At 41.3% G+C, this 27,524-nt stretch overlaps 1 protein-coding gene across 2 annotated transcripts in view; it reads left to right on the top strand.

The window, feature by feature from the left end:
• The window catches only part of LOC124598689 (transcription factor IIIB 90 kDa subunit), a 363,153-nt gene that overhangs the window by 6,751 nt on the left and 328,878 nt on the right, over positions 1-27,524 (top strand). For both annotated transcript variants that reach the window (XM_047136022.1, XM_047136030.1), the window contains exon 2: positions 9,830-9,917. In XM_047136022.1, the coding sequence (XP_046991978.1) occupies positions 9,830-9,917 (88 nt within the window). The remainder of the gene's footprint in view (positions 1-9,829; positions 9,918-27,524) is intronic.

Here is a 27,524-nt window from a genome sequence, read left to right as displayed (position 1 = left end):
CATTTAAACGTATCACAGTGGACATGGGCCTAATATAGTGTCTTACCTACTGACACTGTACTTAACATGGCATAGTTTGGTAAATAAATTATGAGTATATCTGATCAAATACCCAAGTATCATCTTTCCTAGCTCACTAAAGGAAGCAAGGAAAGAAAGTGCTATATGGTCATAACATGAGCTCAAAACTAGAGGAACATCAATACTCCAATAGACTGTTGCGGAACTCTGGCTGTTTCCAAAGCTTATTGGGATTGTTGGGCCCTCAATTCATATTCTGACAACAATATTTAACCACTTAACTTCGGGAGATTGCTTCCTGACTGCTTTCACATACAATGTCCGTTTTGGTCCTCACTGTATTAAATTGTTTTCTATCTTCAATTGCTACTCATTGTTTTCAAAAAAATACAGCAGATCAGATGCAAGCTGATAAAATGAGTAAAAATATCTTAAACAGCTGTTTATACACATGAACAGAGAACATACAGATTCAAAATGAGTTTTACCTGCAGTATTTTAGTATATAAAATGGATGGCTCAATAACCAGCTAAAACAACAACAGAGTATGTGTTCTTGTTCTCATATTTAAACCTGGAAAGAATTCACAATACCTGGACAGGATTAAACCCCTTCCTGCTTGACAAATAAACTGCACAAACTATTGAAGAGGGTGATGAATCAGTGACCTCTCTGGTGTCTACAATCTCAAGAACTTGTAACTCAATCCCAGTGCAGCTTTCATAATTTTAAATCCACCACCTCCCACTTGATGTATTTGAACTCCACAATCCAAAATGGTTTCTTCTATTATTGCCAGTGAATTGCAGTATTCATTTATCTACTGAAAGCGTTCATCACTGTCTAGCACTACTTTATCCTCTCCTTGTTCCAGACATTGGGATTCCAGTGCTGTCTACCAATGTTAATCTAGAACTTTCTGTTTTCAGTTGTTTTGCAGTCATATTGGAGATATTCTAAGTTATCAAATATGTAGGTGACTCTTTCACAGTGCTCTAGTTTGATATCAGTGGATGATCTTTAGAATTAGCTTCAGGTAGTCATCTGATAGGCACAATATTAATTTTGAAGCATGGATCTCAATTCTCTCTTTCAAAGACCTGCGTCAGGCAGAGGGTGATGTGGTGATGCTACTTTGGGCTGTTACTTGACAAATCCATGTTTCTAGGCAACAGGGAAAATGAATGTGGTCATGGAGTGGTTGAAGATACCAGTTATTGCAGGCAGTAGTGGGTCAATAATAATCTAGATTATTCAGACTGTGATGCCATTCTGTCCAGTAAATCCATATGTGATACACGTGATAGATTTTTTGACAGTATTACTACGAGGCATGTTTTTTGAGTAAGGTCCGTTTGAACATAAGTACACAACAAAAGATTATTTCAAAAAAGGAAATTTATTTTCAGAAAGTACATACTTCACTCTATCTTTTTTACATAGTTGCCGAGTTTGTTCAAACACATATCATACCTCTCAACCAAGTTTAAAATACCCTCTTCATAAAAACTTGCCACCTGCTCCGATAACCAAGAGTTCAGTGCTGTTTTCATATCGTCGTCATTGTAACGGTAGCCACTGTGGTGTTGTTTGAGGTGGAGGAACAGATGGTAATCATTTGGCGCAAGATCAGGACCGTAGGGTCGGTGGTCTAAAACTTCCCAGCCAAAACTGTCCAAAAAATCATGGGTCTGACCTGCAGTGTGAGGTCTTGCATTTTCATGGAGAAGGAAACACTATGCCTATCCCAAAACACCAATGCCATGATTTTGCACTGGGACAGTGTCTGTTTGGTCTTCACCTTTACAGGCGAGTATATCTGTCTTCATTCCATGCACTGTTGTTTCGATTCAGGCACGATATGCGATACCTATGTATCATCTCCAGTTATGATCTGACTCAAGAAGCCATCACCTTCTTCGTGATAACAAGTCAAGAACTTCATTGCACACTCAAATCTTTGGTTTTTGTGTTCCTCTGTTTGGAGTTTCGGGACCCAATGGGAGCACAGTTTCCTAAACTTTAGGTGTTCAGAAACAGTGTTGTAAAACATCAGGAAATTCGTTTGAGAGACATGTTATTGTGAAGCGCCTTTTCTCATGAATCCTTGCTTCAACTGAAGCCACCAAATCGTCTGTTATCAAAGAAGGGTGACCAGAGCAGTCCTCATCATGGGCGTTGTTGTGACAATCTTTGAATGCTTGTACCCACTTATGCACTTTGCTTTCACTCATAACAGCATCACTGTACACTTTGCAAATCTGTCGATGAATTTCTGCAGCACACAGGTTCCTTGCTGACAAAAACCGTATTACTGAGCGAACCTCACACGTGGCGGGCGAGTTAATAGTCTTAAACATTTTGAAAGCACAGAACAGAACCGTACAGGTTAGCTACAGAGATGAAACTGAGCACAGTTGTTCCAGAGACATGCTGGTACATGACGCACACACTCATTGCGGTATGCTCGTGACCTACTAGTGTCTACATTAAAACGGACCTTACTTAAAAACATGCCTCGTAATATCATGCTTAAGGCAGGATTTTTTGCAGCTACCTTCATTTACCCCTCATGAAATAAGCCATAAATATTTGTTTTGTTTCTACATCTATATTTGTACTCCATGATCCAGCTTATGGTGTGTGGCTGAGAGTACTTTGTGTGTCACTGTCACTTCCCTGCTTTCCTTTTCCATCTGCAAATGGTTTACAGGAGCAACAGTTGTTGGTAAGCCTCCATATGAGCTCAACTCTCTCTAATTTTACCTTCATAGTCTTTTCACGAGATATACACCCAAGCTGCTATCAATACAAACCTCTATGGGTGAAAGCAGCATCACCTGGCGAGGAATGACTGCTAGTCAGTCACAGGCATGGTGGATGTAATAGCAGTGAGTGTGTGCTGTCTGTGTCTAGAAGTGTAGAATGGGGAAGATGCATTGATCTATCTGAGTTTGACTGAAGGCAAATTGTGATGGCCTGGAAGCTCAGCACAAGCATTTCGGTAACTGCTCTACTTGTCAGGTATTTCAGGTATTTGAGGAGTGCTGTGGTGAGTGCCTTCAACAAATGACTAAACCAAGGTGAAACCAGTCGAGGCATTGTGGGGCAGGGCGGCCACCCGTCATTACAGATGTTGGGCCTCAGAGACTGGGCAGACTGGTAAAAACAGGACAGGAGGTGAATTGTCACAGAACTAGCATCAGATTTTAATGCCAAGCAGGGTACAAGTGTGTCTGAACACACAGTGCACTGAATACTTCTAACAGTGGGCCTCTGCAGCTGACAACCCATTCACCTGCCAATGTTAACAACATGACACGGGCAACTTTGACTGAAATGTGTATGTGACCATTCGCACTGGACGTTGCCACAATGGCAGAGTATTGCACGGTCTGATGAATTCCGATACCTTCTTCTTCATGCCGAATGGGGTCACGAATCTGTTGTCTTACAGTGGAACAACTCCTTGACATCTGTACTTTGGTACGGGGACAAGTTGTCGGTGGCTTCATTATGCTCTGGGGAACATTCACATGGGCATCCATGGGCCCAGTGGAGCTCATGCATGGCACCATGATGACCAACGAGTGTTGCACATTGGTTGCAGACGATGGAGAGGTTCAAGAAACAAAGGTGTGAGTTTCAGTTGATGTGCTGGCCACCCAACTTGCCAAATCTAAACCCATTTTAACACATGTGGAATGTTATTGAAAATGGTGCCAGAGCTCGTATGCCACCCTCCCTCACCTAATTTACAGGAGTTAAAGTAACTTGTGTGTGCACATGTAGTGGCAACTCCCTCCAGCGATCTACTGAGGCTTCTTTGCTTCCATGCTGTGATACATTGCCGCTGTTCTCTGTGCTAAAGATGGACATACTGACTATTAGGTAGCTGGTCATAATGGTATGGCTGATCAGTGTGCATAAGACGAAGTAATATACTGATTGACTGTTATAAAAACATACATTCTTAGCATTTCTAACAGTAAACCAAACCATAGTGCAGAATACTGCTCTGCTGCTGTCTGTTGCAGGAGTCTGTTTTAACTCCGAACACAATAAAACACATGTAAACAACTGTTTATTATATAATTGAATGACAGCATAAACAGAAGTAATAGAATACAGTTTAGTGACATGTACAGGACTGCCAGCCAGAGCTGGAGCAAGGCAATATAAAGAGCATTCGGCCACCAGGGGCCACTGGCTATTGGCTGCAGGTGACTGAGGTGCCGTTCATGGTTGGCGGCCTCTGGTGAGGGCTTGGAGCACCCAAATAGTGCAATACTAAATGTACAGTGTGTGCTGCAGTAGCGGTAGTGGAGGTATTGTAAAGTGCGGGTTATTACACTCCTCCTTTATCATGGGAAAGAGCCAATAGATGCCAACTCTTCCATGATGTGCTAATGGTTGACACATTCATAGTGTTTTAAGCAATCATCCTGAGCATGAACAGTTCCTGGCACACGTGGACCAGCACATAGGGGTGGAAGTAGTGCAAGTGCAGACACATGTGCCTTCCTCCCCCTTCAGGGGAGCAGGCAGATGACCCTGGCACACAGTAGGTGGGGGTCTTGTCGACATTGGACTCATCTGTAGATGCTGTGAGCTAGGGAGCCTCTTCATCCAGAGGTAATGTAAGTGACGCTGGCAGGAGGGTGGCAGGTGCTGGTGTCCGCTGCAGGTGGCACCTGCGTCAATCTAGGAGGCCCCTGCCTGCGTCAGCGTTGGAGGCACTTTCATTGGTGTAGACAACACCTGGGGGCACACCCATACAAGACCCTGGCACCGCCACCCTACCGCCCCACTCCTGTGAGAGAAGACACTGCAGGGGCATCGAGAGGCTGAGCTGCATCACTTGTGTGTGGCCAGGGTACTGGCGGAGCAGCCAGAGACCACATCAGGAAGGTAGGTGACATGGTGGAAGAGGTGCCGATATGGCATTCCATGTGGAGGTGTCAGTGCCCACCTTAGGGCACAGCTAATTGTATGATGTGCCACAAGACACCCATTGGTATGCACCATGAACACAAGGCCCCTGTGGTGGCTGTGGATGATGCCCAGAAGACAGTGCAGGTGTCATCCGAACCCCCAAACCCAGACCGGGGTTCAAGGCATGAACCATGACACATTTACATTATGAAAGTCCACATGAGACATTCTGCTTGGCTATTGGATTGCAGATGGAGGGAGGCACTTTGATATGGTGGATGCCACTGCGTGAGCAAAAATCTTGAAAAGATAGAGCCATAAATTGAAGAACATTATCTGAAACCACCATACAAGGTAGGCCTTTGATAGAAAATAATAACTGAGAGCACCTTGATCATCACATCTGCTGTGGTGGATGGCCAACCGACAACATAAGGAAGCTTGGAAAAAGCATAAACAATCAAAAAGTAGCTGTGACCTGGCGTTCCCCCCTAGCAGTCAGTATCAGGCAAGAACATTCTGATGAGCCAATTGTTTAGTGTGGGAGGCTCCCTAATGATGTGAATATAGAAAAATGGATAAGTTGCTCAAAGCCATCAGCATAACGATGGGCTGGAACTGTACCCTCCACATATTGGCCACATCTGTGGCCAAGACTAAATGTTTACCAGGTTGCAAGGCAAGGCACAGTGAGTAATTTGTTTTTAAGCTGCACAAATGCATGCTCACAGGCTGGTGACCACCTGAAGAAACATTTTTATGAAACAACTATTGCAGAGGGTGAGCCAGAGTAGCTACACTCAGAATAAACCTGTGATAGTGTATACTACTTTACCAACGAGTGCCTGTTGTTCCTGCAGACTGTTTGCACGAGGCAGAGCCATAATAGAGGTGACATGCTGTTACAGGGACCAAACACACTACCTGAAAAATTCTTGACTGAGGTAAAAAATACAGGGTTAAAAAATTGCAACTTCATAAGATCACACTAAGGCCTGTGGTTTGCAGAACAGTAAAGAGGGAACGGAGGTTATGTAAATGTTCTTCTATCATAGCACCTATTACTACAGTATTGTCAAGACATTTGAAGCAGCAAGGAAATCTGCCATAAGTTGCTGCAAAAAGTGTTGGGATATAGTTGGGGCACTAGCCATTCCAAATATTAAATGTTTATATTGATAAAGATCAAAAGGCCTGTACACTACAAACAATCATTTCAATACATTATCTAATGGAACTTGCAGAGGGCCTCAGCGAGGTCAGTTTTGGAAAATAATTAGTCCCCACCCAATTTTGCAAGTAATTGATCAGTTTAATGCAGAGGGTATGTGTCAATAACAGCATTGAGGGTAACTTTGAAGTCTCCACAAGATTACAGCTTTTTTGCAATCACCAATTGTGTAGCCCACTCATTTGTTGAAACTGGTCAAATAAATGAATGGTAAAGCAACACTTACGGCACAAACGCTGCAGCTCTGCCACTCAAACCCGATTAAGACTACTGTGACTGCTTGTTGCATTGCTAAAATTCTACGCGAGCAGCAGTGACGTCCACTTATGATAATAAGAAGACAACAAACTACACATTTCATCAAAGGAAAAAGAGATTGTTCCTGCAAAGGGGCCACTTGACACAACTATGTTTCCACTGTTCAACAATGAAACTGCCACATCAGGCATGGCATTTTAATTTATTACTTCTTAACTACTAACTCTATTTGCAACACATTTTGCAGATAGTATTTACATGTACCACTGAATGTACCTGCAAAATTATACCATTGTACAACGCATAGTTCATGGGATATGATGTCATAAATATTGAGCTGTGAGAAGATGAAACCACAGGATGCAATTCACTAGAGTTTCAGTGAAATATGTCAAGAAATACGTGTGAAATATTTTAAATATAGCTGAAATATATGGCATTTGCGAACCCAGGCAAAACTGCAGGTAAAAACTGCATCTAGACTCCTGAATCAGTTTCAACCAAACTTGGTACACATATTACCATTGGGAAAGAGATACTGTGGGCATGGGAACCATCAACTTCCAACTGGTGTGGGGCTGATAATGTGGTGATGGATAGGGGGAGTAGGGTGGGAGATGGACTAATAGAAGATTTTGTATGTCCATCCTTCTGACAGGATTACATACAGGGTGTTTCAAAAATGACCAGTATATTTGAAACGGCAATAAAAACTAAACGAGCAGTGATAGAAATACACCGTTTGTTGCAATATGCTTGGGACAACAGTACATTTTCAGGCAGACAAACTTTCGAAATTACGGTAGTTACAATTTTCAACAACAGATGGCGCTGCAAGTGATGTGAAAGATATAGAAGACAACGCAGTCTGTGGGTGCGCCATTCTGTACGTCGTCTTTCTGCTGTAAGCGTGTGCTGTTCACAACGTGCAAGTGTGCTGTAGACAACATGGTTTATTCCTTACAACAGAGGATTTTTCTGGTGTTGGAATTCCACCGCCTAGAACACAGTGTTGTTGCAACAAGACGAAGTTTTCAACGGAGGTTTAATGTAACCAAAGGACCGAAAAGCGATACAATAAAGGATCTGTTTGAAAAATTTCAACGGACTGGGAACGTGACGGATGAACGTGCTGGAAAGGTAGGGCGACCGTGTACGGCAACCACAGAGGGCAACGCGTAGCTAGTGCAGCAGGTGATCCAACAGCGGCCTCGGGTTTCCGTTCGCCGTGTTGCAGCTGCGGTCCAAATGACGCCAACGTCCACGTATCGTCTCATGCGCCTGAGTTTACACCTCTATCCATACAAAATTCAAATGCGGCAACCCCTCAGCGCCGCTACCATTGCTGCACGAGAGACATTCGCTAACGATATAGTGCGCAGGATTGATGACGGCGATATGCATGTGGGCAGCATTTGGTTTACTGACGAAGCTTATTTTTACCTGGACGGCTTCGTCAATAAACAGAACTGGCGCATATGGGGAACCGAAAAGCCCCATGTTGCAGTCCCATCGTCCCTGCAACCTCAAAAAGTACTGGTCTGGGCCGCCATTTCTTCCAAAGGAATCATTGGCCCATTTTTCAGATCCGAAACGATTACTGCATCACGCTATCTGGACATTCTTCGTGAATTTGTGGCGGTACAAACTGCCTTAGACGACACTGCGAACACCTCGTGGTTTATGCAAGATGGTGCCCGGCCACATCGCACGGCCGACGTCTTTAATTTCCTGAATGAATATTTCGATGATCGTGTGATTGCTTTGAGCTATCCGAAACATACAGGAGGCGGCGTGGATTGGCCTCCCTATTCGCCAGACAAGAACCCCTGTCACTTCTTTCTGTGGGGACACTTGAAAGACCAGGTGTACCGCCAGAACCCAGAAACAATTGAACAGCTGAAGCAGTACATCTCATCTGCATGTGAAGCCATTCCGCCAGACACGTTGTCAAAGGTTTCGGGTAATTTCATTCAGAGACTACGCCATATTATTGCTACGCATGGTGGATATGTGGAAAATATCGTACTATAGAGTTTCCCAGACCGCAGCGCCATCTGTTGTTGAAAATTGTAACTACTGTAATTTCGAAAGTTTGTCTGCCTGAAAATGTACTGTTGTCCCAAGCATATTGCAACAAACGGTGTATTTCTATCGCTGCTCGTTTAGTTTTTGTTGCCGTTTCAAATATACCGGTCATTTTTGAAACACCCTGTAATAGAGGAATGGAATATATACATACCCTGGCAAACCTGGATATTCAGTTAGTATAGCTATGAGACTGTGGCTCTTGGCTGTATGAGCCATAGGTGCAAGCTGAGGTAACATGACATTTGAAATGTGAAGCATACATCTGAATTTAACTGTGGAGGAACCATTGAACAGAAAATTTATTTTAGTGTAATTGCCAATAAATGCTCATGCACTGGTTCGAAATCTCTTATAAGAGATGACTGAACAACCTAGTCCTGTAAATCGGCAATTAACACCACATTTTTCTTGTGTTTTTCATTTTTTACAATCATTTTTCATGGTAATGTAAAAATGAGAGCAAAGACTGACACACACACACACACACACACACACACACACACACACACACACACACACGCACAGTTATACCTTTTGATGTGCCTTTTAGGGTCCATTCTGTACATGCAGCACATTTAAAATAAAGGTATTCACCAAATATAGTTATATTATTTACAGGTCTAGTAGTCATACATGTTTGCGAGTCTATTTCTATATCCCAATTTGCATCTACAGGGTGATTATTATTAATGTTTAAAAGCCCCTGAAGCGACGTAGATGATGCTGAGACAAATAATTTATTATGAGACATGTGCGGCTGCAAACATCAGGAAATACCCCAAAAGTGGATGACAGTTCCAAGCCCAGTCGCTGCATGTGTGGTGAGATACATCATCTAGTGACATCACATGTTCAGTATTTATCATCCACTTTTGAGGTATTTCCCAACATTTGTTGCCCCATGTTTGTTATATTAAATTACTTTTCTCAACGTCATCTACATCCTTCGGGCATTTTTAAACACTTATAAGAGTCACCATGTATATTGTTCTGAGTGGAGGCTACTTTCTATTTTGTTTATAATTTGGTTCACATTTTTATTGCCATTCAGACATACTCTGTTGCTGTAGTATGTAGTTTTCCTGGTACCTTTACTACATGCAATTTTTTTTCCTTATAAATGTGTTCTTAAGTTCTGCTACTCATGAAGTTTTAATTTTAGTGGTATTACTTTACATAAATAATCTCATAGTTTGAGAAACAAAATAACCAGCACTGTGCTTTGTGCCTCATAGGTTAAGTTCTATAATATCTAAACAAATCAAAGTTTATATATTCCTGTTCTGTTTCAGCTTTTCATGCTGGCTTCGGGAAGGAATCAAGAGAGATCACCCTACGCAATGCTAAGCGAGCTGTTACTAACCTAGCCCAGCAGCTAAGGTATGAAATGTATCTCTGTGTCTCATTGTATATTACACTGGTTCTGAACCAGTATTTTCATTTACTAATGGCTTATGGTGGGTATTGGGGAACTCCTTCAGCAACAAAAAAAGAGAATTAGGTGAAAACACACACAAAACATGATGCTAAGCCACTTATTGCCACAGGTAATATAATTATGTGGAGAGAGAGAAAAAAAATTAAGAGGCAGTTAAAAGAAAAGATAATTATTGAGAATGTGATGCTTAAATATGTATGATCACAATGAATGAGGGTAATTGGTTGAGTGAATAACTGGGAGAATTTTTGTGGCAGGAGAGCAGCATATACTTATTAGTCACCCTATCAGGAATTATTGGAGCAATGCAGACATATATAATATAAGAATATGGCTAATGTCTTACTTAAGATTTTTTTTTTAATTGCTTCATCAGGAGAAAGAAAAGGATGGATGGTGAAGTTGCCAAAAGAAAGGAAGAGATTCTCCAAGCCTTTGATCAGGAGCAACAGAAGGTCCTATTCAACTTGAGAGAAATATTGGACTAACAGCCATGGTACAGATTGTAATAAATTGGAAGAAAGAGTTGCTACCTGCTACTTACCTTCAGGAGATTAAATGTGCAATATACAGGGTGTTACAAAAAGGTACGGCCAAACTTTCAGGAAACGTTCCTCACACACAAATAAAGAAAAGATGTTATGTGGACATGTGTCCGGAAATGCTTAATTTCCATTTTAGAGTTCATTTTAGTTTCGTCAGTATGTACTGTACTTCCTCGATTCACCACCAGTTGGCCCAGTTGAAGGAAGGTAATGTTGACTTCGGTGCTAGTGTTGACATGCGACTCATTGCTCTACAGTACTAGCATCAAGCACATCAGTACGTAGTATCAACAGGTTAGTGTTCATCACAAATGTGGTTTTGCAGTCAGTGCAATGTTTACAAGTGCGGAGTTGGCAGATGCCCATTTGATGTATGGATTAGCACGGGGCAATAGCCATGGTGCGGTACGTTTGTATCGAGACAGATTTCCAGAATGAAGGTGTCCCGACAGGAAGACGTTCAAAGCAATTGATCGGTGTCTTAGGGAGCACGGAAAATTCCAGCCTATGACTCGTGACTGGGGAAGACCTAGAACGACGAGGACACCTGCAATGGATGAGGCAATTCTTCGTGCAGTTGACGATAACCCTAATGTCAGCGTTAGAGAAGTTGCTGCTGTACAAGGTAACGTTGACCATGTCACTGTATGGAGAGTGCTATGGGAGAACCAGTTGTTTCCGTACCATTTACAGTGTGTGCAGGCACTATCAGCAGCTGATTGGCCTCCACGGGTACACTTCTGCGAATGGTTCATCCAACAATGTGTCAATACTAATTTCAGTGCAAATGTTCTCTTTACAGATGAGGCTTCATTCCAACGTGATCAAATTGTAAATTTTCACAATCAACATGTGTGGGCTGACGAGAATCCGCATGCAATTGTACAATCAAAGTCATCAACACAGATTTTCTGTGAACGTTTGGGCAGGCGTTGTTGGTGATGTCTTGATTGAGCCCCATGTTCTTCCACCTACGCTCAATGGAGCACATTATCATGATTTCATACAGGATACTCCACCTGTGCTGCTAGAACATGTCCCTTTACAAGTACGACACAACATGTGGTTCATGCACGATGGAGCTCCTGCACATTTCAGTTGAAGTGTTCGTACGCTTCTCAACAACAGATTCGGTGACTGTTGGATTGGTAGGGGCGGACAAATTCCATGGCCTCCACACTCTCCTGACCTCAACCCTCTTGACTTTCATTTATGGGGGCATTTGAAAGCTCTTGTCTACGCAACCCTGGTACCAAATGTAGAGAACATTTCCTGTAACAAAGTGTTTGAAGTCACTCTGATATGTTCTGTTTCTGTGTGTTTCCAATCCATGATTAATGTGATTTGAAGAGAAGTAATAAAATGCACTCTAACATGGAAAGTAAGTGTTTCCAGACACATGTCCACATAACATATTTTCTTTCTTTGTGTGTGAGGAATGTTTCCTGAAAGTTTGGGCGTACCTTTTTGTAACGCCCTGTATATGTAAAGGTAAAAGGTGACGTACTACCCCCACTTCTGAAGCAAGTGGTTCCTTCTTCAGGGAGTCAGTAAACCTCTGTATTGATTCTAATTTCTTGAATTTTCTCATCATAGTATGTGGGAGGAAGTCATATGTTGTCGGATGCTTCCCAGAAAGTGCTGTTTTGAAATTTCAGTAGTCAACCTCTCTGTGATGTACAGCACCTCTCTTGTAACATCTGCCAATTGAGTTTGTTGAACATCTCGGTAACACTCTCACACTGACTAAACAATCCCATGAAGAAATATACTACTCTTCATTGGATCTTCTCTATCTCTTCTGTCAGCCCTACCTGGCAAAGATACCACTCAAACCTTGGGATGAGAGAGAGAGATCCACTTGTACTGAGGCCAAGGTATAAATTGTAGCATTTTATTAATATTGAGCTGTTTTGATAGGTAGCTCAAAGATATACTTGAAAGAAATAACAAATTAAAAAAAGGAACTCAAAATAGACACATTGCAATGGTACTGGAATGGAAAGAAGATTTGAATCTCAGGTTTTCGTGGCATGATTGATTAATAGTGACGCTGACAGGAGGGCGGCAGGTGCTGGTGTCCACTGTAGGTGGCACCTGCGTCAATCTAGGAGGCCCCTGCCGAATTGTTGTTTCCATTTTCACAGAATAGTTCAATGACTGACCCAGGCGTAATCTTCAGGTGCTGCTAGCTTTGCTGTTACTGTAGATATGCAAATAATCTGCACATGTTTTTCCCCAAATTTAAGGATGATAACTATGGTGCATGGTTTAACAGTAGTAAGGTTGGTACTGCTCCACCTCCAACAATAGATTCCATTATACTGTAGCGTTGTTCGACCTCAGTCTGTTATGCTTCAGTAGCATGTTGGAAGTGAAGTATTAACCACATGTTAACTTGTTAATTATGAGTACAAGTTCTCGTTATCATTCGTACACAACTAAAGAAAAACTTTAAATTATTGAAAAAGCATAGAAAATTGGTGCAGTGGAAAGAAAGTACTGTGTGAGTGAAGTTTGTATTCACAACTGGAGAAAAAACAAAAGACAGCTTCAAGAAGTGAACGGCAGTTTTTGGAATTTTGCAGCCAAAAAGCAAAGCATCCAGACCTTGAAAAAAAAAAAAGAAAAGGCTCTGTGATTATGTAGATGAGAAACTATGGTATGGATGTGTGGTGACTAGTGAAATATGCCAACCCAATTACTTTGGTTGCTTATATTTTGAGGTATAAAGGATAAAAACATTTCTAAAAATAATAATTATTATTGTAGCAAACAATTAATAAATTTGTTATTATTATTATTATTATTATTAGTATTATTACTATTATTATTATTATTATTATTATTATTATTAGTATTATTACTATTACTATTATTATTATTATTATTATTAGTATTATTACTATTATTATTATTAGCGACCTCTGCATGTCTTTCCTTTCAATTTACATAAAACCAAATGTAGCTACATAATAATCATAAATGAAGAAACATGTGCATCTCTGTTTCATATGTTAAACTTCATATCTGCATTGCTATTATCAACCATTTGGTCAAAATATATAAATATCTGGTTTGTATCCCTGGCACTAGTACAGCGTTTCTGGTATCTTGTTGATTCTGACTGTCTCAGAGAATCCAAATTTCATAACTTTCTACATTTTCGCAAATATAAACATTGTTCTGTTTTGATTTTACACTTACTAACATTCTTACCATTTCACATTGTTTCACTATGAGGACCATCATCATCGTGCATTGAGGGGACTATTTTTTGCATATTTATGTACACAATTAAAAATATGTGGAAATTCCATCCTTCTCTTCTGATTTCTATAATGGTAAATCTCCAACATTGTCTTGAGTGCCTTCCCAACTACTTTGTTTAAATTTTATTGTAGCGCTTTACCCTGTACAGTATTGTATGCTCTTCTGTTCCATAATTCAACTTTTTGTGTTCAGTGATGTTTCTGAAATCTCATCCCATAAATCTCTCCCCTGCAATTTAAATAGGACTAGTCTTATCCTGTATTCTCACACACTCGGAACATAAGCTGCTGTGGGGACAAGTATAGCCCCAGGGTCAAAGCTGGTTGTGTCTAGAGGTAGATGTAACTCATTCTGAGTAGTTGCAATATTGTACACGAGCCTAAGAGCAGCATATAACAACAGTTTGTACAGCCCTGCCCATCCAGTGTGCAATTCAGCGAATCACTCATGCCATGCTATGTAGCAGAATTATCCGGAGCTCACAGACACCAATTTTAAGCACCTAAAGCCTGTAAATAGTCTTCACAGGTTTGCTGCCAGATCACGTTGTGTGACTTCGACAATTTCCCACCACTTTGGCCTTTTTGCTGTATTTTGGTGCCATCTTGTCAAGAATCAGAAGAGTCCTCGGAAGATAAGGAATTAAATGTGTTTTTCAACGATCTGCAAAACTGAGAAACCAGTTGGGTTCAGTTAAGGGTGACCTTGGCCTGAGGAAATGTGGTGTGTACAATGTGAGGCAGCGTATAAACGAGGTGCTACAATAAAGTAATGAGACTGATTTTCTTTGCAAGATGTGGCAACCCTGCAGGCTTGTGTCAGCACAATATCTTTTTGGTCTGTAAGGTGCTTCTAGTCGAAGCGGACATCGATGCAACTGCTCAGTCGTGTGCTGTGCTGTATTAAGTTAACATGTGTTTGTGTCTCTCATCACGGAAATGGAACCGCATAATATTGCGCAATGGTATGTCATTTCTTTTTGCTTTAAATTGGGTGAAAACGCGACGACAACTTACGGTAAGCTTTAGAAGGCTTTTGAAGAAGAGGTTATGTCAAGAGCTCAAGTTTTTCGTTGGGATAAAATGTTTAGTGAAGGCAGAATGAATGTTGAAGATGAAGACCGCAGTAGACGACCATCAACTTCATGGATGGATGTCAGCTTGGCCAGGGTGCGTGAACTCATACAATCTGATCGAAGATTATCCATGAAAATGATTGCAGAAGAACTGAACGTCAATCAAGAAATGGTTTGTCTAATAATAACTGAAGATCTTGGAATGAGAAAGATTTGTGCAAATATGGTCCTCAAAAATCTCGCACCACAACAGCAAGAAACACAGAAAAATGTGGCAGCCGATCTGTTAGAGTAAATGGAAATCAATCCAGAATTGTTGAGCCGTGTTATCACTGGTGATCAAAGTTGGTTTTTTTTTCAATATGATCCAGAGATAAAAAACCAAAGGTCACAATGGTGCTCAAAGGAATCACCCAGACCAAAGAAAGGTTGCATGTCAAAGTCAAAAGTGAAATGCGTGATTGTGTGCTTCTTTGATTCCAAGGGAATTGTTCATAAATAGTGGGCGCCTCCTGGACAAACAGTTAACCAATATTACTACAAAGAAATTTTAGAAAGACTTCATGAAAGAGTTCTTCGTATCCTTGCCAACATTGCTGATAACTGGATTCTGCATCACGATACTGCGCGGTCCCATACTGCTTTGTCAGTACAGCAATTTTTAACCTCAAAACAAATTTCAGTACTACCACAGCCACCTTATTCACCAGATATCGCTCCATGCGACTTTTTTCTATTTCCAAGAGGCAAAACGGTGGTCAAGGGACACCATTTTCAAACATCACAAGATGTCCCAAAAGCATGCGACTTTTTTCTATTTCCAAGAGGCAAAACGGTGGTCAAGGGACACCATTTTCAAACATCACAAGATGTCCCAAAAGCTGTGATGAGGGTCTTGGAGGATATTACCGAAGATGGAGGTGTTACCATCAGTAGCACAAGTGCTGGAAAAAGTGTGTGAAATCAGAAGGGAACTACTTTGAAGGAGATAACACTAAACTTGACTAAAACGGTAAGCAACATTTTTTTTCACATCAGTCTTCTTACTTTATTGTCACACCTCGTAGGCCAGAAATGCTGCACATTACAAGAATGCTGTGATGAACATCAGCTTCATACAGAAACAGAAAAGTCGGTAATTGCAGACCACTGTCTGAATACAGGACATTGGATGATTTATGAAAAGATGGAAGTTTTATCCCCAGCATCATCTTTCTGGGATTAAGGAAGCAATACATATCGATACAGCTGATAATTTCATCAACAAGGATGCGGATTTCAACTGAGCACAGCCTGGAACCCTGCAATGGGTGCTATAAAATCACGACATGAAAATCAAGATTCTTCGATAACAGACCTGTCATACCATTGGTGTAGCACGGCCATTGGTGAGTAATGTCTGGCTGCACTGTTGGCAAACACAGCGTTCAATTCACACGCAGGAGAGCTGCTCTGCGATTTTTGGCAGAGGGAGTTTGAATATGGCACCATCTATCTACAGATCATTGCACATGTGTGATTTCTGCGCCTGTGCATTCTTCACATGCTTTATCTAGAAATGGGGCATTGACATGCAGATACCGTTAGTCATACCTAGCCACCAGGAAGGTTGAACCACCCGAAGATGTCAGACAGTTACTCCGAGGAAATATTGTGGCATTTGCACAAAGTGATGTGGCAGCAAATCCATGAAGACTATTTGCAACACATCTGCCAGGAAAGTTGGAAGAGTCACACCTAAAACCTGGTTTACAAGGAGCGAATGGAAGCGAACGTTTGTGAATGAGAATTTGCCAAAAATTCACTACCATTCGCTTGTATATGGGTCGAATAGTTTATATTGGATGGAACAGAAGAGAACACGAGTAGCGAACATTGCCTATGAACACTGTGTTATTAGTTTTTAGTTTTTGGAACTACAACTCTATCTTGTTAGAGCCACAATGTGAAACTTTGCTATTCAGTGAGGATTATTTTGCATGGCAAGGGCACTTTTCTTGACAGAGTATGCAAAATGGTGCAGGGAAGGAAGAATTTAAGTGTGTCAATTTGTGTGGAAGTGTGACATGCATGGAGATCATGCACTTTACACAGAATTGCACCTCCATCTCTCCTTATCACTGGTCTAAAATTTTCCTTGTATGTCGGATGTCATTTTTCCGTGGCTTCCCATTACCATTGAGGGGAAAAATTTATAAACAGATCACTAATTACTGATGTCGAGCATCATCTCAAGAGGGGACACAGCTAGCATTTCCACTATGTGTATAAGGTCTGATGGTCATATTCTTTCCCTCTCTCTCTCTCTTCTTCTTCTTCTTCCTCTCTTTTTTTTTATTTTATTTTTTTTTTTTTTTTTTTTTTTTTTTTAAAAATGCTACAAAAATTGTCTCGTGGCACAGTGCATGCTTCACGATCCAGAGAGCACAGGATCAAATCCCATTCAGGCCACAACTTTATCACTATGATTTTTAACTGAGCATTTGCTTCTCACAGATTTTGGAGTGGCCACAAAAGACATGTGGTTCAGATGCCACGTTAAAATGCAGGTCTCCATTTTTGGATTAGGTAACTCGGGAAGGTTAGGGACGCATAAGTAGCTGCAGTGGTGTCCAGCAGAAAGACCTGCAAGAGGCCTACCGGGAACATCAGACAGAATTCTTGTATGCTCATGCTTGTTAGCTTGTTTGCTCTGGTGAAAACCTGGCTTAAACTATAAAAACATTTTTATGAATAACTTCATATCGACGGTTCAATTCTTACACATGTAATTCTGATAAAAGTGGCTAGCAGAGAACATAAAATCATGGCAGTGTTTGATGTCTCAAACGACTTCCATCAGTGGCTTGTAATTTGTTGAAATGAAATGTGTCTTGCAGTACTACAGTTTATAACAGTTCCTGTAGACCATTCCTTATAATAATGTTTGAATGTTGTACATTTGACTACCAGTTCTTTGTCTGTTCCCTATAGTCGTTACAAAAATGTGAAGTGCCTATTGAATGACAAAAACAAACATTTTTCTTGTATCAAGCACATTGGACAAAGACAAAATTGATGCAGTCAAGCACTTCGCAGTAGGCACTAGTTTTATTTAGGCAGAAGTGGGATGGAGTCAGAAATGGTCCCAGCCATTGTTATGCATATTGCACTGCATATCAGACATACTTGATCAAATTTGTAAATCGTGGTGAAGAAAACTGGTAATGCACAAATGACTGGAGCTTAAGAATACTGTTCCGCTGATAAATCTGAAATGAGAGAGAGGTATCAAAAATTATGTTGTCTGATAATTTCCGGAAAAATGCTTTCCACTGTCGAAAAAATTCTTTATCGAGAGGTAGAATCGCACTGGTAGCTCCAGGCAGAATCTACATTACATCTACAGATTTTTCATCATGATCATCCAGAAAAACTGAGGCATCAATGTGTTCGGACCATGAATCCAAAAAAAAGCAATGAATGAGTTTCTGCAGCTGGTAGGAATAAGTTTCGAACGAAATGTTGAAAATTATTCTTTCCCATTTTTCCAGATTTTGATACATCAATTACAAGATTTTTGCAACCAAACAGTCCATATTTTTATTTTTGGTCCTAATTTGCCTTGCAGTTCTTGAAGACAGATATACAGCTGCAGAAACAGTAAACCACTCATCCTTATCACTGGCATTATCATGTATGAATGTGTCATTGCATTCATTCATTCATTGGGCAACCGACTCTGTCTTTTTTTCACCCCAAAATGATAAAGTGTGGTGTGCATGCAGTTCTTCCACAAAACCTGACTGATCGGCATTATAAGTAGCAATTTCGGGGATAACAGCAAGTTTCGTCTTTACGTCAGCTATGACTTCCCTATATGGCAGCTGCTCTACACATATGTGTGATGTAGACTTGGTAATTTTGCGACTTCCTATTTTGTATGATTTCTTGAACCTGCATAGCCATGTCGATGAAGCCTGTAAATTAGCAGTGTTCATGTCAGATGCAATCCAGAGAGCCCAGTCTCATAGATCTCTGTTGATAATGGTGCATAGCCTCTGATGAGCATTCTAAATTTTTCGAACAATTTTTCATTCAGATGCATTTTTTCCCTCCTTCATTTAACCAATATTTCATTGCCATTTCTTTGTCGCTGAAAGCTGTTGCAATACTTCTTTTTGGGCTTGGAAGGTATTCTTCTTCAGAACTGTTACTGGCACAAGTGATGTTGTCCGAACCACAATTCATGGAATCATCACAGATATTTCCTATTTCTTCTAATATATCCAAAATTTCAAACAAAATGTTGATATCCTTCTAATGAATGTCAAGGAAAAGGAAATCAACTAACAAATGACACATTGTACATCCTCAGTAGAAGTAGGTGATTTTGGTTGGAAACCGTGTTCTTCATATTTCATCATTCCTAAATTAAGAATATTAACTGGATTTCACATTACTGTGAAACTGGAATAACAAAAAGGTACTATTAGCAGGCATGCCTTACGAAAGCACAATAAATATTAATTCAGCTTTATCTGTGTTGTCAGTCCTTATCAATACTGCAAAAAAACAACTGATAATTTCTAATAGATGTTACTTGAGTGGCTAATTTGAGAGAATAGTAACTGTGTACTGTAGTGTCAGAGAAACTATCAATGAACAGCAACCTGAAATGTCCTTTACAAATTACGATCAAGTTGTGTCATGTTTCCTGTTTGTACAAATGTACTGCCGAGCTCGGCTCTGTGTGTGTGTGTGTGTGTGTGTGTGTGTGTGTGTGTGCGCAGTTACTACAGCGGCGTGCCTCCTAACAGCTAAAATTTTGAAGTGCATTTCTTTTGGTGTCTTCTTCCTGTGTAAAAAATTCAGGATAGGTTTCGTCATGTCTTATTGGACCATTCCCATGTTAGTGGCATCATTTTTTAATTTCTATAGTCAAGTTCCTTGTGCACAACAGTTTCACTTTCAGGACCATATGTAACACCATTAATGAAGCAGGGTAACATCCCAACTGTTTGCTTCCAACCTAGACCCAGCTTTCTTTGTTATCAACCAGTATCAGTCATCAGCATAGGCAATGCAATCTCTTGCTTGGAATAGTTCACTTACAGAGGGGAGGTCTCGGACACTGCCAACCAATTTGGGTCTTATTCAGCAGATTACTTGTGTATAACCTAAAATGAAAGACTCTTAAGATATTTTGGCTCAGCACCTTCCCACTTTTGAGAAAATAGCCCCTAAATTTCATGACTCGGAATAGACTCTCAAAGTTGATGGGATCAATAAGAAATTGAAAAGTGAGCATTTTTCATCATCATATGTAGTGTCTGAAAAACACATTATCCAGGAATTTGAGGAAAGAAACTGTTACAACTGGCATTTGTGTGTTCATAAGGCAAATGGTGCTGAACAAAAGCACCGCTGTCATAGAGACCATAGCTGTTGGCCAGGAAGTGGAGAATGTGGGTTCGATTCCCAGAGACAGTTTGCAGTTTTTTATTTGTATTTTTTTACATATCACATTTGTTAGGAATAGCAGGGTTAACGTGGTAAGTAAATCAATAAGCCTAAATAACAAGATAGGCAAATAAATTCCTCAAATGACTTTGATTACTAAAGAATTAAAATTTTAAGCCTCTTTGTATGAAAACAATTCCGAGTAATAGTGCTGTGAATTCATGATGATGGACCACATACCGCCAACCACACAATGCCTGTTTACAGCCAGACACTGGACAGAATTTTATTCCGTAGCTTCAAAATTACATTGCGCTTCCGGAAGCTCAGTGGCAATTGCCCAATTGTATGGATGCATTGGTGATTCATAACATAACTCATGATCATCTGTCAGCACTAGTTTGTCAGGCAATGTTCTCATATGCGTGGATTACATTAAAATTAACTCCCAAAATAGAAATACAGGTTGAGTCAAAAAGACTTTACAACTTTGGAAAGAGATAAAAATTTATTGAGATAACTTACAGAATCAGTAGATGTGTCATTTTGTAGCAAACAGCCTCAAGTTTGATTCACATGGTGCATCAGTAGCCCATTCTGCCACCAGAAGCACCAGAGTTGTGCACAGTTAAAATGGCTTCTTTCACTGATGCAGAGTTTGATCAGTATGTGTTTTGGTTTCATGACAACTTTTTAATTCCACAGATCGATGAAGATGACTGAGATGGGATGGTTTACTACCAGCAAGACAGTGCACCACCTCATTTCCTCATCAAAGTTCAAGGTTTTCTTGATCATTGCTTGCCAGTTCGCCGGACTGACTGCGAAGGGCCAGTCACATGGCCACTTCTCTTCCCAGACTTGACACCACAGGATTTCTTTCTCTGGAGTTTTATTAAAGACAAAGTGCAAAATAGCCATACTTCTTTTTGGGCTTGGAAGGTATTCTTCTTCAGAACTGTTACTGGCACAAGTGATATTGTATATTCCTCCACTACTAAACAATTTAGCTGACCTGAAAAATCGAATCTATACTACCTTTGCACAAGTTACACTTGTTTAGCTGCGAGTATGGAAAGAAATTGATTACCAGTGGGGTGTTTGCCACATCATAAACGGTAGTCACATCAAACCAAATGACACTTGACACCTTTATGTGAAACTTGAAGTTATCTGCTACAAAATGTTACAGCTACCAATTTTATAAGTTATCTCAATAAATTTCTAAATCATTCCAAATTTGTAAAGTCTTTTTTTAACTCGCCCTGTATTGTAAACGAAAACCAAGCCTTTTTTGTGCTGACTCTTCAGAGAGGGCGCTAATGACCATAGAAGTTTTGCGCCCTAAAACCACAAAAAAAAAAAAAAAAATGACTCTTCAGAAGCAACAATGTAATTCTGTGAAGAATGACAAGTGCCATTGAAGTAGTTCTTTGAAGGAAATTGAGGACATTTAACAGAGTGAGTGAAAGAGCCATTGGAAGGCGACCAGGATTAAAATTGTAGTTTTTTGCTAATTGAAAGTTGTTCAAGAAATTTGCCTACCTCGTTATTATTGATTATTATTTTTGCTTACTTATTAACCCTCTATTCCTGCCAAATTTGATACGAAAAAAATACAATTGGTAAAAAGAACTCCAAAATGCATTTTGGAATAAAACAGGGGTTCTCTACTCCCCAGCCACATGCCTCAGTTGCAGCACCAGCAGCACTTTCATTGACCAGTACTTACTTAATGGGCACTTATGCAGCAGTTGTAAACGCTTATTTCCTCAATTTGTTGGAAAATAAGCGTTTGTCAAACCTATATATATATATATATATATATATATATATATATATATATATATATATATATATATTAGAGGGAAACATTCCACGTAGGAAAAATATATCTAAAAAAAAAAAAGATGATGTGACTTACCAAATGAAAGTGCTGGCAGGTCGAAAGACACACAAACATACACACAAAATTCAAGCTTTCGCAACAAACTGTTGCCTCATCAGGAAAGAGGGAAGGAAAGACGAAAGGATGTGGGTTTTAAGGGAGAGGGTAATGAGTCATTCCAATCCCGGGAGCGGAAAGACCTACCTTAGGGGGGAAAAAGGTAAGTCTTTCCGCTCCTGGGATTGGAATGACTCCTTACCCTCACCCTTAAAACCCACTTCCTTTCGTCTTTCCTTTCCTTCCCTCTTTCCTGATGAGGCAACAGTTTGTTGCGAAAGCTTGAATTTTGTGTGTATGTTTGTGTTTGTTTGTGTGTCTATCGACCTGCCAGCACTTTCGTTCGCTAAGTCACATCATCTGTGTTTTTAGATATATTTTTCTGTTTCCCTCTATTATTTTTTAAAAACAAAGATGATGTGACTTACCATACGAAAGTGCTGGCAGGTCGATAGAAACACAAACAGACACATACATACACACAAAATTCAAGCTTTCGCAACAAACTGTTGCCTCATCAGGAAAGAGGGAAGGAGAGGGAAAGACGAAAGGAAGTGGGTTTTAAGGGAGAGGGTAAGGAGTCATTCCAATCCCGGGAGCGGACTTTTTCCCCCTAAGGTAAGTCTTTCCGCTCCCGGGATTGGAATGACTCCTTACCCTCTCCCTTAAAACCCACTTCCTTTCGTCTTTCCCTCGCCTTCCCTCTTTCCTGATGGGGCAACAGTTTGTTGCGAAAGCTTGAATTTTGTGTGTATGTATGTGTCTGTTTGTGTTTCTATCGACCTGCCAGCGCTTTCGTATGGTAAGTCACATCATCTTTGTTTTTAAATATATTTTTCCCGCGTGGAATGTTTCCCTCTATAGAGGGAAACATTCCACGTAGCTAATATATATCTAAAAACAAAGATGATGTGACTTACCAATAGAAAGTGCTGGCAGGTCGACAGACACACAAACAAACACAAACATACACACAAAATTCAAGCTTTCGCAACAAACTGTTGCCTCATCAGGAAAGAGGGAAGGAGAGGGAAAGACGAAAGGATGTGGGTTTTAAGGGAGAGGGTAAGGAGTCATTCCAATCCCGGGAGCGGAAAGACTTACCTTAGGGGGAAAAAAGGACGGGTATACACTCGCGCACACACACACATATCCATCCACACATATACAGACACAAGCAGACATATTTAAAGACAAAGAGTTTGGGCAGAGATGTCAGTCGAGGCAGAAGTGCAGAGGCAAAGATGTTGTTGAATGACAGGTGAGGTATGAGTGGCGGCAACTTGAAATTAGCGGAGATTGAGGCCTGGTGGATAACGGGAAGCGAGGATATATTGAAGAGCAAGTTCCCATTTCCGGAGTTCGGATAGGTTGATGTTAGTGGGAAGTATCCAGATAACCCGGACGGTTCATGCGAATGGACAGTTTGTTGCTGGGCATTCCCACATACAAAAGCTTCACAGTGTAGGCAGGTCAGTTGGTAAATCACGTGGGTGCTTTCACACGTGGCTCTGCCTTTGATCATGTACACCATCCGGGTTACAGGACTGGAGTAGGTGGTGGTGGGAAGGTGCATGGGACAGGCTTTACACCGGGGGCGGTTACAAGGGTAGGAGCCAGAGGGTAGGGAAGGTGGTTTGGGGATTTCATAGGGATGAACTAAGAGGTTACGAAGGTTAGGTGGACGGTGGAAAGACACTCTTTGTGGAGTGGGGAGGATTTCATGAAGGATGGATCTCATTTCAGGGCAGGATTTGAGGAAGTCATATCCCTGCTGGAGAGCCACATTCAGAGTCTGATCCAGTCCCGGAAAGTATCCTGTCACAAGTGGGGCACTTTTGGGGGTTCTTCTGTTTCCTCAAATCCTGCCCTGAAATGAGATCCATCCTTCATGAAATCCTCCCCACTCCACCAAGAGTGTCTTTTTGCCGTCCACCTAACCTTCGTAACCTGTTAGTTGCCTTCAGATCACGGATAGCCTGGGCTTCAGCAGTGGTGATGTTGGGAGTAGGATTAAGGTTTTTTAAGAAGGATTGAGAGGCAAGGCTGGAAGTTAGAAATTCCTGGAAGGTTTGGAGAGGGTGATTTTGAGGAAGAGGAGGTGGGTCCCGCTGTGACGGAGGACGGAACTGTTCCAGGCAGGGTTCAATTTGGATAGTGTCTTGGGGAGTTGGATCATTAGGAGTAGAATTAGGATCATTTTTCTTCATGGCAAAGTGATACTTCCAGCAGAGAGTACGAGTGTAGGACAGTAAATCTTTGACGAGGGCTGTTTGGTTGAATCTGGGAGTGGGGCTGAAGGTGAGGCCTTTGGATAGGACAGAGGTTTCGGATTGGGAGAGAGGTTTGGAGGAAAGGTTAACTACTGAATTAGGGTGTTGTGGTTCCAGATTGTGTTGATTGGAATTTTGAGGTTTTGGAGGGAGTGGAGCTGGAAGTGGGAGGTTGAGTAGATGGGAGAGACTGGGTTTGTGTGCAATGAGAGGAGGTTGAGGTTTGCTGGAAAGGTTGTGAAGGGTGAGTGAGTTGCCTTTCCGGAGGTGGGAAACCAGGAGATTGGATAGTTTTTTGAGGTGAAGGGTGACATGCTTTTCTAATTTGCGGTTGGCCTCTAGGAGGATGCTCTGAACAGCCGGTGTGGATGGGGGAGAGGAAAGATTCAGGACTTTTATTAAGGATAGGAGTTGACGGGTGTGTTCATTGGCTGAGTTGATGTGTAGGTGAAGGATTAGGTGGGTGAGGGCAATGGATTGTTCAGTTTGGAACTGGTATAGGGACTGATGGAAAGAAGTGTTGCAGCCAGAGATGGGAACTTTAAGTGTGAGGCCTTTGGGGGTAATGCCAAATGTCAGACAAGCCTGAGAAAATAAAATATGGGAGCGTAATCTGGCTAGGGTGAAGGCATGTTTGCGGAGGGAATGTAAATAAAACTTAATGGGGTCATTGTGGGGGTGTTGTGAGGGTGACATGGTATTCATCCCTATGAAATCCCCAAACCACCTTCCGTACCCTCTGGCTCCTACCCTTGTAACCGCCCCCAGTGTAAAACCTGTCCCATGCACCCTCCCACCTCCACCTACTCCAGTCCTGTAACCTGGAAGGTGTACTCGATCAAAGGCAGAGCCACGTGTGAAAGCACCCACGTGATTTACCAACTGACCTGCCTACACTGTGACGCATTCAATGTGGGAATGACCAGCAACAAACTGTCCATTCGCATGAATGGACACAGACAGACAGTGTTTGTTGGTAATGAGGATCACCCTGTGGCTAAACATGCCTTGGTGCACGGCCAGCACATCTTGGCACAGTGTTACACCGTCCGGGTTATCTGGATACTTCCCACTAACACCAACCTGTCAGAACTCCGTAGATGGCAACTTGCCCTTCAGTATATCCTCTCTTCCCGTTATCCGCCAGGCCTCAATCTCCGCTAATTTCAAGTTGCCACCGCTCATACCTCACCTGCCATTCAACAACATCTTTGCCTCTTTACTTCCGCCTCGACTGACATCTCTGCCCAAACTCTTTGCCTTTACAAATGTCTGCTTGTGTCTGTGTATGTGCGGATGGATATGTGTGTGTGTGCGAGTGTATACCTGTATTTTTTTCCCCCTAAGGTAAGTCTTTCCGCTCCCGGGATTGGAATGACTCCTTACCCTCTCCCTTAAAACCCACATCCTTTCGTCTTTCCCTCTCCTTCCCTCTTTCCGTCTGTAGCTGTACAGAAGGGCCCGTCATTGTTTTCAACATTCCCCTATCAGCATTGTGGCCAGCTTTTGGTGAATGCCCAGGAGAGCATTATCTGTCAGGCATAAGATCTTTTCCACATGTTTGTTACAAGTGCAAAATAGCCATATATGAAAGTAAAGCTTTCTTGGAATATACTGCTGATGAAAACTTCTCGAGCTCTGATCTGGGTGCCTATGTAGGAAGTTTGAGGATGATTTGATGATCCTCACTCTCATCATCATCTGGTGAAGCATTGAAATTGGTTGGGCATCTCTCTCTCTCTCTCTCTCTCTCTCTCTCACACACACACACACACACACACACACACACACACACACACACACACACAGACCTGAGTGCAGCTGTCTCTCTCTGCCCCTTTCCCACAGGCATAGGACTCAGCGACCTGTGGTGAGTGGCAGGGACATCCATTTAACTCTTATTGCATTTAGTTATGCCCATTTTCATGAGGCATCAACTGCTGAGTGCATTCTGAATATATAGCTGCTAGTGACAGGGTTCCATGCTGAACTTAAGCTGATAGGCCTTCTCTCTGGTGTCAAAATTGTCATGGAGCCTTATCGCGATTGACATTTTGAAGATGCTAACCCAAAAGCCACTAGCTTGGCACAACTTTTTTGTTTATTCAGATGTGAACGTATGTCCCTTGTTCATTGAGGCTGTGTTGTGCCATGGCTGTTTTTTCCTTATGTCCCAGATGTACACACCTAATGTGTTCCATGCAGCAATATCAGATGCGGCACTATGTTTGTCCAGTGTATTGGCGGCCACAATCACAAGGGGTGCTATGTATACCAGATATCTGCAGGTGTAGTTTGTCCTTCACCGAGCCAAGCATATCTTTTATTTATTTTTCATGGTGATCAGAAGATGGCCTTGATATGTCTCCCCCCACCTGTCTTCTTTGCAGGTTGCTGTATCATTCATTCTCTTTAATGCACTGAGGACTCGGCAACCAGAGTGTAGTTCAATTGGTAGATATTGTGCCTTTTCACAGTTTTCTGAATTTTTTGTAGTGGGTTCTAGTGTATGCCAACGGCCTTGCTGCAGTGCCAGCACTGGTTCCCATCAGCCCAATAGAGGAGCTACTTGATCATGAAGTAGTGGCTCCAGTCACGAAAGTTGACAGTGGCTGGGAGAGCAGTGTGCTGACCCTACGCCCCTTCATACCTGCATCCAATATCACCTTCTGGCTGAAGATGACGCAGCTGTCAGTTGCTATCACTGGTCTTTCTAACATCTGTTCAGACAGAGTTTAATTATTTATTTATTTATTTATTTATCTTTTGTTCTACTGCACAGAAATTAACTCAGTTAACTGCATTAAAATCACTTAGTGCCAATAGTAGGTCACTCCTCAAAAATTAAAAATATAGATTTTGTCAGTGCCTTGACATGTAGATGCATTGACTGGAATTGAAATTGGAGACTGTCATTGTCTTGCTGGTTGTAGAGAGCAGATTTAAATCTGGAATTCTTTCTAATAGGAGATGTAACATTTTAGAAATAAACTTAA

Source organism: Schistocerca americana, chromosome 1 (assembly GCF_021461395.2).
Source record: "Schistocerca americana isolate TAMUIC-IGC-003095 chromosome 1, iqSchAmer2.1, whole genome shotgun sequence".
Lineage (NCBI taxonomy): Eukaryota > Metazoa > Arthropoda > Insecta > Orthoptera > Acrididae > Schistocerca > Schistocerca americana.
The sequence above is the reverse complement of the archived record's forward strand: the minus strand, read 5'-3'. Positions and strand labels throughout refer to the sequence as shown.